Source organism: Lepidochelys kempii, chromosome 5 (assembly GCF_965140285.1).
Source record: "Lepidochelys kempii isolate rLepKem1 chromosome 5, rLepKem1.hap1, whole genome shotgun sequence".
NCBI classification, from domain to species: Eukaryota; Metazoa; Chordata; order Testudines; family Cheloniidae; genus Lepidochelys; species Lepidochelys kempii.
Window position 1 is genome coordinate 64,791,718 of NC_136384.1, and position 12,856 is coordinate 64,804,573.

Consider the following 12,856-nt stretch of genomic DNA (forward strand, 5'->3'; position numbering starts at 1 on the left):
GATGCTCCCACAGAAGGAACTCTCTAAATGCAACAATCAACCTTGGTGTGTGCAGTAGGGCTGGTAGAAAATTAGAAATGCCATTTTATGAGAAAATCCAATATTTTGACATTTGTTTTTTCCTAAATCAGGATGGAAAAAGTCAAAATACCAAACCTTTTTGCAGAAAGAAAAGTTCTGATTTTTTTCAGTTTGGAAATGTTGAAATATTTAGTTTTAAAAATATAATACATATTTATGATCAAAGTAAATCATTTCAACTTTCCCAAATTGAAATATTTTATTTTGGGTTGGTTCATTAACTACATCTGCCTGAGCTGCCTCATAGGAACTATTGTTTGGGTACCTCATGCCCCCCCTTCTCCTGATGGGCTCTCTGTCTGGACTACATCTCCCAGGATATACCACCATCATAGGATTCCCATGACGCATCAAGGCAGTTCAGTGAGAGAGGCAGTCACAGTACATCATGGGAAATGTGTCAGGCCAAGGCCATACGTAAGAATGGGGACATGAGGTACCTAAACTACAACTCCCATGAGGAAGTGTGGCCACTCAGATGGACACAGTTTAATGTCAAACTGACTTGAAATGTATCCATTTCAGGAAAACATCAACTTTGTGGAAACCTCATTTTTCACTGGAAAAAAAAATTAGAAAGAAAATTCCTAAGGATCTCTAATCAGATCTAATGTCAAAAGATCTGTTTTAGGGCTGAATTTGTTCTTGAGAGTCTTTGATATACATGTTGCCCTAATCCAAAGCTATTGCATTCTGGTTCCCAATCTATTTCAAGACCAACATAATCTCTTATTCCACACTCACTTACATTAATTTAAATCAGGAGCAATTCCATTGTTTCTACTGCAGTTTTACTGGTATAAAACCAGTGAAAGTGAGCAGTCCCAATAACCTTTAGACCATGCACTACACTAGAACATGACGAGTTCTCCATGAAGAGGCAGACTTTTAATTAATAGGCACTTTCTTCATTTTAGTAACCACATGGCACCAGATTCTGGTCTCAGTTACAACAATAGAATTAGTCAATTAATTAGAATCAATGGAGTTTATGTCAATGGGAGTTATTTCAGATTTATTCTGGTGTAACTGTGAGCAGAATTTGGCCAGTAAGACCATATTCTACCACTGATCTTCAGGGAAAATTTGTATTTACTTCAATGAGAGTAAGACTGGTCCTCCATATGATCCAGAGTAAAAAAAAACTGTGGATCAACAAAGGGGGTGTCTTTGTCATTCTGTTTGTTCCTCATCACACTTTTCCTTAGGCAAATTTTAGTCCCTAGAAAATAAATATTTCTTTTCTCTTCACCAACAGCTTTTCCACTTTGGTATCTAATACCATGGTATCTGGGTGCCATAAAAAAGACACATGAAAATTATGTTCCCTTTTGCATTATTCTTTTAGAAATAGTCTTTTATATTCTTGCTAACCAGGGTTTCTTAGGATTCTGAGGAAGCAATTAAACAATGCTAAATATACATATATATAGGTTTTGGAATGAGAAAATAGAGGACAAGAAGGAATACAATGAGCAGAAAAAGATGAGGATGACAAGGCCATTGTTGAGAACTATGCAAGAAAACAGATCAGAATTCTCAGCATAAGTAGCCCTTCATTATAGTGCAAGAATATATCATGGTGCAGTTGTATATAATCTGGTATGCTTACATCTTCATAGTGGAAGGTAATTAAAGCAATAACACTGCCCCTATAAAAACTTACCATTATTTAAACAATCCCAGTAATATTATAGGACTATGGGCTGGATTCAGTAAAACAGGATGTCTGACTTCTATGCAGTGGAAAACAGTGGAGCTCTGCAAAATATTGACTTTCATGACTTTTTCAAATATGCCCAGGTTTCAGCAGTGTGTGTAAGTTGAATCTACCATTATGGAAACAGATCAAATTTATTACAGAACAGTATTTTTTATAATATTTTTTTAAAAAAAATCTATACAATTCCATAGCAGGGATATACATTCTCTATTTGATTCTATAGTATAACTTACAAATGGCAAATGATAACATTTGCTATTAACTCTGTGGGTTTTTACAGTAACTTTTATAGAACTCCGTTAATTCCTACATAACCCTATGGATTTCATCCCTGTTACATTCTGAAGAGTCTGTAAATATTAAATCTGGCCATGTTTGATTAGTTTCTCTAACCCTTAAATCCTGACATATGATATATTTTAAAGGTATTGAAACATATTAAGACTAATTTGAAAACCTGTGAAAATAAAACTCAAGGCTGATTGTAGTACATAGGAACACAGTATAAGAAAGTAACAGAAAACATGAAAAAAAAAAGTTTAATTTATTTTACAGTTATACAAATAATAAAACAGTAATACCCAAATGCTGTACACAAAATAACATTAGAGGACAAGCCTGACAGAATACATCTTAACACTTTAAACTACACAAATGGTATTGTGAATGCTCAGTAGCAATAGTACTGTGCAGAAATGCTCTACTCCATAAACTCTCTTCCTTTATTATATACACATTTAGAACAATTGTGCTTTTCCCTACACAAAGCAACATATCTTAAAAACAATAAAACTTAATGTGCAATATAAAGCATAAATCCTGCAAGAGGCTAGGCGCCTATTTGTTTTGAACACTTCAACTCTCAGTGAACTCAATGAGAGTAACGAGTACTCAGCACTTCACAGGATCAGACCCTAAAAGAAAAAAATTGTACTGAGCCCACAGGTATTTATCTGCAAATTGCAGTCAATTCAAACAAATCGTCATCCTCACGAGTGTGTTGATTTTATTTTTAATGAGACATTTATTTCAGGGTGGGATTTATTAATTGTGGTTCGGTTTGCAAAACAAGTCAAATTGCCCAAACCCCTTCAAGGTTTGAAACATTCAGTAGATGTTAGACGTGGGGGGTGGGAGAGGGAGAACTGTCCCAAAGCTGCAAACTTAACAAGAAAATATATTATCTATTATTCTCCATTAAACCAAAGGAGAGAGGGTCCCTGCCAAAGAAATGTGAAAATACTAGTTTATAAATCATTTACAACAAATGTGTCTGAATGAAAACAAATTCCTCTGCTAACTTTGCCTCACTGTAGATCTGCCTCAAGATTCAGGCAACATAACAGACTGTTTCCAGAATTTTGCTTTCAATTATTATTTTTTTAAACATATTTGCAAGAATCATTACTGGTGATTGCTACATCTTGTGTAGGAAGAAGTCAGTCATTTGAGACCATTCCTCATTCATAATCAGCTTAATCTGATGCCCTATTTCATATCCCCACCAAATCAGGCATCATTATAACAAGCGGGCTACTTATTCATTTTATTTTATCTAGTTACCATAAGTCAGCGATAAGTGTTGGGCACTAATTATTACAATGGATGTTTATACTAGCAGTTCTGTAAGCAGTATGGGGAAATGAAAACAACAGAACTCATCCAAAGCTGCCTTGCAGATTTGAACTAGATTGTTGTACTGTGAGTTGAAGAACCACACAGTGAAATCCACTCCCCTGCATAGGTCCTATGCCCTATTTTAACCTCCATATAGGTTCTATGAGGCCAATCCTTCACTGACCTCCACAGGAAAAAGAGGATCAAATAGTGGAAACAGTGTGATTTCACTGTTAAGGGAGTGGAGAATTTGGGGAACTTGAATGGAGGTCCAGGGGCAGCCATGTACATTATGGAGACCAGCTCTGAAATCCCCATGCAGCAGTGTTTAGGAGCAGGGCATGGCAGGCCAGGGATGGGCTGGCATCCGTGGATCTGCTGATGTGGAGAAGATTTACCGGATATTGACCTCCATAAAGGGAGATACAGGACCATGGAGAAGATGGTTGCAGTAATGGCCACAGGACTGGAAATCACCCTCTTCCGTTTACCAAAGAATCTCCCTACATTACATTGAGCTACTGGGTTTATTTGTGATTTTTGCACTGGGGTCAGTTTCATCAACAGAAATAAATATGAACACTTCAAAATAGACTCATGCATATCTTTTAAATACTCATTCATATTCTGCCTACTTCCCCCAATCTTCATCTATGGAATTTTAAATCTGAACAGAAAAATCTCATCTACCATTCTATTTCTAGGTCTCACTGGTTTCCCTAAGTCTATTAAAAAAGCCATTTATTTTTCTTTTTTTGTGCAATGGGAAATAAAGCACGTCCATCTACTGTGAGCTTTTTCTATCTTGATTGAACTCATATTGGAGTATTAAAAAGTTCCCTGAGATGGGGCAGAAAAACACAGTTTTAATCCACGAAGAAGCCCTTTTTTGACTGTAGACTCTGCCATCTCAACACAGAGACCAAATTCACAGACCATGAAGTATGTAGTAATAAAGGTAGGTGAATAAGCTAACAAGGCACTACTCTGAGCTGCTCTGAGCTGGGTATCAGTAAATCTCTCAGTGGACAGTCAATCATTCTATAAAAAATAATGGGTGGAACAAGACGACCTCCATGCATATTTACTGTTAATAAGGTATCACCCATATCTGTTTTAAAATGCAACCCTTTAATATTTACCCTACACAATTTTGCAGTTTTTCAAACCCAATTTAAATGTTACATTCAGTGCTGCCAAGTTGCTCTAAGTGATTCCCTTACGATTTCTGGAATAAAACCAAAAAAGGTATTAATCCTTGATCATGTAAGGCCAAATCTTGGACCCCAGCACAAAGCCAAAGCAAACAAGTGTTGTGCAGGAGAGCTTGGTGGAGGGCGAGGGGGAAATGTTGACTATGTTTATGAGATGGACAGCTGTGCTTTCAAACCTCAATCTGTTGGCTGCAGTAATAAGTTCTGTGGCCTCCTCTGAAGGGAGTCTGGTTAGTGGACTTGCATGATCATAGACTTTCCCCTGCCATGCATAATGAATTCTGGACCCACGAATCAGGAACAAGATTTGTCCTTTACAGCTAAAACCCACCATGTGTTGTATAGATGCAGGGGGAGGAAGGAGGAATTAGTCAAAAGGGCAAAGATACTCTCCTAGAACTTTCTTAAGTGCTAGTTCTGGAGCCTGACGTGACTGGAGACATAATCAGGCTTCAGACTCCACTATCATTAGGGGGCAATCAGAGTGAAAATATGATACGGAGCTCATTGCACTAGAACCATCATGTCCAAGACCAGAAGTTGGGATCAAGGGGTCTTCACTTGGCTACAGTCATTCCTCTACCAAGGTGTGAGTAAAGTTCTTTAAACTAGCTCTTCCCCCTTTTAAATAGGTTCATCCTTGCTCATGTGTCTGGTGTTAAGTTTCTTGACATACACATTCTAAAAAAGGAAGTATTCTGATTTTGTTTAACTCCAGTGCATTCAATCACTCTAATTACCCAAGTCTGTCATATGAACAGACTAAGAAATGGTACTTCAGACTCTTCTGTACTAGATCCTGACGATACTCCTTCTACCGCTTCTAAATCTCTTTCTTGGACAAGGACAAGTACAGGACAAGAACAGTTGTTCTGAGTAATAAAATGAATGAATGAGGTTTGGAAGAAAAGAACTGATATGGGAATAATACAGCAATGTGCTATTTTCAGTTACTTATCAGCAAGTTGGACTAATACAAGACAGGTATATTGTCCATCACCATGAGAAATTTAGATTTAAAAAGGACTTTGTTCAGTTTATGCTTTATTTTCCATTCAGTTTTTTACCCATTCCAATATGGCAGGGATATTACATGTAGCAAAATTTTGCTACATTAATTCTTTGTCATCTTGGTTAAAAGAAAACAAACAGATTCCAAAGAATTAAAACCTCCCATTGACTATGCCATAATATTTTTATTACAATAATTAAAAAACTGAAAATATCAATTTTGCTCCAATGAAAATAAAAATCACACTCACATGTTTAAGTGCATGGAATAAAAACAATTTGGATATTTATGAAGAACAAATCACTTGAGGCAAAGTCAGCTTAGGGAATTTGTTTGAGGCTCTTCATTCGAACAGAATAGGGAACATATATTCCAGTGAACAACAATACCCAGAAACATTTTTCCTTCAGCAGCACAGCAACACAGTACTAAATGTACGTTTTCTCCATGTATACAAAAAAAATCAGTGTAATCTTTGGTACCAAATGTAAGGGCACCTTTTTATTAAGTACGTCCTCCCAGTTGGCAAGTAACAGAACGTTTTCCTTAAGAATGGCTCAAAATTACCAATCTCATAGTGGTTCTGTTTAGCTGGCACTGACAATTTCAGTTAAAAAAGCAATCTGGAGGTTTAGAGTTGTGCAACAGCAGGATACAACATAAATATTTTTTAAGTATTTGATTTCCCCCCAATAAGAACTTATTTCTTCAAATACAACTCTTTGAAGATTTTATTTTTAACTGTTCCTATCATCCTCATAAAATCCTTTAAGGATTCCAATACCCAAATAAGAAAAAAAAAACAAAACAGCAATCAGAAAAAACACCAACAAAAACAATGAGGTTATAATACAAGGTCAGACAGTCCCCTGACTGAAGGCATTTACTTGATCTATTTAATCTTATGGACATCACTTTCTCCACTAATTCCACCATGATTTCTGATGCCAAAGGCTGTTTTATTTCCCCAAGGATAGAGTCCATCTTCTGGGTATTTCTTCTATAAGCTGCTCAACTTTGTGGTGGCAAGTCAGCATTAAATGGATATTTGCTTCCTCTTTGACGATGAATGCATCATTGGATCTTGTAAACACTACTGATTTTACATTCAAGCTTTGTTCTTAGTGAAAGTGGCACTTACTTGAACCCTTGCAGTCAAGTTATCTTAGTTTTATAGCACTTTACAGGTATAATATCAGCTGGTCATGGACTTCAGGTAAGCTTCCTTTTCCCAATGGCTTAGTGGGTATTGAAATATATCCTCTGTTGGATCCCATTGCCTTCACAACATCTTTATGATGAAGTTACTATTCTGTACTTTATATTGTACTTTACATGTGCTTTATTGCTGTACACATTTCCCTGTTGTTAATTTCAGTGCTCCTTGGTTATGTAACATATGTAAAGTTTTAAACTCTAATGGCATCCTATGAGGGCTGGCATTAGAAAAGTATCGATATTTTAGATCATCGTAGTAATGATATTTGACTGGTTTTCCATATAAATCCTTTGGGAACGGCCAGAACCCATATAGGTGAATTTCATCACAAAATCTGGTAGCGAGCGTGTACATGAGGAGACCGGTGCTGGGTCGTTTGATGTGGACCTTGTTTGTCAGCCAGTAACTACAAAGCAAACAAGAAAAAGACAAGTCATGAAACATACATATAACTCCATGTAAACGCAAGGTGTAAAATGCCCTTAGTTTATCTTCATTATATACATTATTTTTCTTTCATGCATGTTTTTTATGGGCTTCGTTGATTTCCTTGGAATGGATATATACAGATTAGCTGGTTTTCTTCTTCTTTAGGGCAAGATGGTGAGCAGTTACTTGCAAAAGTAGTTCCATTAATTTTCAGTAGTATGACCTGTGCAGGTAACTGCTCACTTGTGTGAGAAAGGGTTTCACAAGTTTTTACAGGGGTTAACTTTCTTTTTGGAGGAGGAGGTTGAAGCCTTGACGAACACGTGTTATTGCCCCTGAACTGAAGCTTTACATTGGCTCAATTGTATACTAGGAGTTAGGAATTCCAAGAGAAAATGAAGTAACCACTTGAGTTCTGGAACTGCCAGCTCCAAAAGCTATAAAAGGAGATTTCATCCATCTTGAAAAGACACTGTTTTTACATTATTTTGTAGACGTTAGATGAAGGAAACACCTAGAATACCAGTTTACCTAAGTGATGGGGACTGCCACCCTCCGGGGCATTGTTAACAGGTCCAAGGGTAACAATTACACCCTCTTTCTTAATGGGACAGAGTCTTAAGTTTTCTTCTGTTGTGAGATGGGGTCATAGTATCGAAAAAATTGGGAGCCACTAATTCAAGATTAGCACCTACTAATCAGGATAATTTGCTATAGTTAAACACTAAGATAGGGGGAAGAATCTGTGCCAAAAAAAATGTCTAAATAGTTCATTTTGACTGTGAAATAAGTTGAACTCTTTGGGACAAAGTCTTTTAGACTATTATTCAAAAATATGCATGTAGCTGTTCTAATTATCAGGTAACTTCATAGGCAAAACTGGCCACATAGACATATATCCGATCATTTGTACTTAGAACAATCCAGTTTAATAAATAAATATCTGATTAGCCAATTTAATACACACAAATATGCAAATTAATTGCTGTGCAAAAGCAGAAGCAGTTATAAACACTTTTGTGTAATGACCTTTAGCTTCCCTTAACAAAACGCATGAAGGCAAAATTTTATTTTTGTAAAACCTAATTGTTTCATTGAAAAATAAAGGACATTTTTATTAAAGTAATCTGACCCTTTAACTTGTTTGCATGTTTACTACAAATCTGAGACTATTCCTTTTCCCCATCACAAGGATTGCAACTTTTTTAGAAATTCACCATTAAAATGAACTGGCTCTATCCTTGATTGATATCTTTATACTTACTAACAAAACCCCCATAAACCTGAACATGCTTTTGTTGACTTGATAGACAAATCTCTATGCGAAATCAAGGTGCTACCTACCAAGAAGAGATGTATCTAATCTGCTAATCTAAAATACTGTGCAGTGTTGTAGTTACACTGTTTCTTTGGTTTGCAGCAAGCTCTCCTTCCAGACACAACGACAAACATACATCTTAGCAGGTTTTTTCTGGATTCCATTAATCACAGGTTTCTCAGGTTTTTTAAGCATATGTTGGCAATGACTTAGAGCCTCTCAACTGAAAAAGATGATGCAAAGAATGACAGACAGAGAAAGAAACACAAAGATGTGAAGAATCTGCTAAATTTAGGCTTTTTTCTTGCCTGCCAAAAAGAAATCCTGACTGATGACAATCCATTGGAAGACCATTCACATCTGTTTTCTGGTACATTCTGAATAAACCTAGGGAACTGTATTCTGGAAGGAAGCACTGAGTTGAACTATGTTTTGATAGAATTTTGTTTTCTTGGTTCTATTCAGGTTTGCCAAAATCTGTTTTTAAGAGATGGATGTGCTAGCATTTCACAGGTTTATGAAAAAGGAAACACTTTTGTTAGGGCCAATGGAACTAATCCACATAACATTAAGATAGAGCTACAGCTACATACACAATGACTCATTAGTTCAACTTATTTTCTTCTAAGATATATTCATTTTTATATTAACACCAGGTTAAAGAGAGGCCAGGCACATGAGTTTGAGTTCCCAATTCTAACAAGCTCTCAAGGCAAGCAGGTGCTGAAAGAAATTGCAGATAACCTGCTCCGTCCATTGAACAAGGAAGACAGCATGTTGTTCTCTAGTGATAAACCTTTGCCTCCAAACTAGCTTGCCATTCTACTACCCAAGCAGACTGGCCTCACACTGAACCTCTGTCAAGCACAGAGGCTATTTCACATATCATTCGTGCCTAAAAAACAAGTGAATATGAAGAGCAAGACATAACAGTAATGTACAGCTCTCATAACTGCAGGCCAAGAGTTACATTTTGTCTTGCTCATATATATATACTTTAAGTATATATATACACACTTAAAAGTTCCCCTATCTGTAAAAATGGGATAATGACATTTACCCTCCTTTGCAAAACATGTGGAGATCTCTGGATGAAAAGTGCTAACAAAGAGCTAAATTTTATTATCATTATTATTATTAACTGAAACAAACAAAAGTGGTCTGATTTTTGTGCTGAATATCCATAAACTCCACTGAAATTAATGGGATTATGTTTGTTCGCTCCACTGAAAATGAGGTCACTCTTACATAGATACCGGTACCTAAATATGAATTTAGGAACCAGGGGGAGTTTTCAAAGACACAAATGGAAGTTGGGTGCCTAAACTGCATGGAAAATCAATGGGAGTTAGGCATCTAACTGAAAATCTTCACCGTCTCCCTATCTTCAGGCACCTAGTTCTGAAAAATATGGCCATACTAATTAAATTAGGTTTGGCATATTAGCGGTTTGGTAAGGACTGGCCTCATGCTTGCTCAAACACTTAGTTAAGGTTTGTTGAGCACTTTGAAGAGGTAAAGCTCTGTAAATGTTAAGTATTATCACTGTTTGGAACAGGGGTTCTCACAACAAATTTTTTGGTGGCCTCAGAGTGTGGCCACCAGCTCTTGCTGGTGGTCATGCTGACACTTTTCCCTAAAACACTTACTTTAGGAAAAGCAAATAAATATGCTCATATACACATTCAAATCATTATAATTTATTTATGTAGTTTTTTTTTTTTTGCAGACTCAGTAGTAAAAATAATGCTGTGAAAAGTGATATTTGTATGTTCGTTGATATCACTTTTCACAGCAGACTTACTAGCTAGCTAGGAGGCTGTGATAAGTGATACTTGCATGTTTGTTAGTACCACTTATCACAGCCTCTGAGCTAGCTACTAAGTCTGCTGTGAAAAGTGATACTTGTATGTTTGTTAATATCTCTTTTCTCAGCAAGCCCCAGGACAAATTAAGCCTGGGGGGCACAGGAAGTGGCAGCGGGGCCAGGGGCAGTGAATATGGGGCAAGGGAAGGTAGTGGGGGCCCAGGGCGATTGGGTTGAGCCTGCATGGCCGGAGCCAGGGGTCAGCACACTTAATGTGTGGTCAGAACTGGGGGCTGCGCACCTGAAGTCTGGGGTTGGAGCCCGTGGGACCAGGAATCAAAATTGTGCTCTATGCATTGCCCTCCACAGGTGGTGCAGGGCAGTGCATGCAGGAGCAACGGGGGGGCGGAGGGGGAGGGAGGGGGGAGGGAATGGCCGATAATTGCCCCCCTCCCCCATCACCACCCAAGAGCTTTTCGTGACTGCATGAAAAGCCCCTGGTGGCCGCATTTGAGAAATGTTGGTTTGGGGTGCATACTTATGGTCGTGTGGTTGGGGTTTTTTTAAGACACACAAATTGTATTCATTTAGAGCAACATTGGGACCTCGTGTGAATATATGTGTTTACAGACATGAGTAAGAGTAGCAAAATTTAGCCTTTAATATCAGAAGTGTCTTAAAAGCATCAGAAGCCCCAAAATCCTAAAAATATCCATTCTGTTAAAACTGACCTTTTCAGTTTCAGTTCGTGTCTTGCAGTCTGAGTCTCTGAAATGGCTGTGGCTTGGACAGTGGTTCTTTCAGCTCAGAAAAAAAAACTGACCTTTGTTTAAAAAGAAAAAGAACCTTCCCCCCTCCTCCCCGAATCATTCCCGTTGCATTCACAAAGTTTTAAAAAGCTGACAGATTCTGTGAGCTGAAAGCAGCTCCAGGCTGAGCCATTGACAGTTTAAAGACAGCAGAGAAAGACTCAGGAATCTGTTTCGTTTAAAAGACCTATGAATGAAAGCAAATTAAAAAAGCAAATATTATGGTATGAAGTTATGATAATTGCACAATACTACTATGGGTTATTCTGAATGTTTTCATTAACCTGCATTTTTAGGCAGGAGAGACCTCTGAGATGTTCCCTCTGCTGTCTGCTTTCAGAAGAGAAACTGATCCAGCATTTTACAACTGGTAAGATTTTTGTCGTGTTTTGTTTTAACAAATGCTAGGCTCCCTGAGCTGAAAACAACTTCAGACTGAGCGATAGCCAGTTCAAGAACTTCAGGCAAGAGATACAGATACCTGCTCAACATAGGCTGAAGCTGAAACCCAGGGATATTTCAGCCGAAACAGGTGTTGTAGGGCTATGCAGAATTGGTGTGGCAGGCTCACCATATGCAGGAGGTTGCAGGTTACTATACTGCTGCCTTTCCCTCAGAAGCCCAACCAGGTGCTTCCATTGTTTTGTTGTTGGGAACCTTATATGGCCTCCTCTTACCCTTACTCATGTAAGAACTAGGGTTGCCAACTTTCTAATTGCACAAAACCGAACACCCTTGCCCCGTTCCTTCTATGAGTCTTCCCACATGCTCAGGGTATAGCTGATCGCCATATCTGGGGTCGGGAAGGAATTTTCCTCCAGGGCAGATTGGCAGAGGCCAGGGGGGTTTTCGCCTTCCTCTGCAGCGTGGGGCACGGGTCACTTGCTGGAGGATTCTCTGCACCTTGAAGTCTTTAAACCACGATTTGAGGACTTCAATAGCTCAGACATACGTTAGGGGTTTGTTACAGGAGTTGGTGGGTGAGATTCTGTGGCCTGCGTTGTGCAGGAGGTCAGACTAAATTATCATAATGGTCCCTTATGACCTTAAAATCTATGATTCAATGATTCCATGAGGACCTGTCCCTACCCCACCCCTTTTCTGAGGTTCCACCCTCCATTCACTCCAGACCCTCTCTCTCCATCGCTTGCTCTTCCCCACCCTCATTCACTTTCACTGGGCTGGGGCAGGTATTTGGGGTGCGGGAGGGGGTGAGGACTCCAGCTAGGGGTGCAGACTGTGGGATGGGCCCAGAAATGAGGGGTTCAGGGAGCAGGAGGGGGCTCCAGGCAGGGATAGGGGTTTGGGAGGGGGTGATCGGAGCCGCCAGGGTCCCTTTTCGACAGGTGTTCTGGTCAAAAACTGGATGCCTGGCGACTCTAGAAAGACTGGGAGAGTTAAGTGTTCAAGAAATAAAACTGCAATATACAGAAAGTTCTGTATTTTGGCACAAGGAATTAATACAAGTTATTTCCAAGAGACAGAGATGAATATTCTATTACAGCTACGATGAAAAACACCCCCAGCATGCCAAAATCTATCACGAGTAGAGTTTACAGTAGGAATTAAAAACCTGCAAGGAAACTTTTCTTCTACCTGTCAAAACTCTTATCCAAATCATTCTGAG

At 38.5% G+C, this 12,856-nt stretch overlaps 1 protein-coding gene across 1 annotated transcript in view; it reads right to left on the reverse strand.

Annotated features, from left to right (window-relative positions):
- Window positions 1–5,480: 5,480 nt before the first annotated feature.
- The window catches only part of ST8SIA4 (ST8 alpha-N-acetyl-neuraminide alpha-2,8-sialyltransferase 4), an 80,244-nt gene continuing 72,868 nt past the window's right edge, over window positions 5,481–12,856 (reverse strand). Inside the window, exon 5 of the mRNA XM_073344594.2 lies at window positions 5,481–7,272. Coding sequence (XP_073200695.1) covers window positions 6,990–7,272 — 283 coding nt within the window. The 3' untranslated portion in view covers window positions 5,481–6,989. The remainder of the gene's footprint in view (window positions 7,273–12,856) is intronic.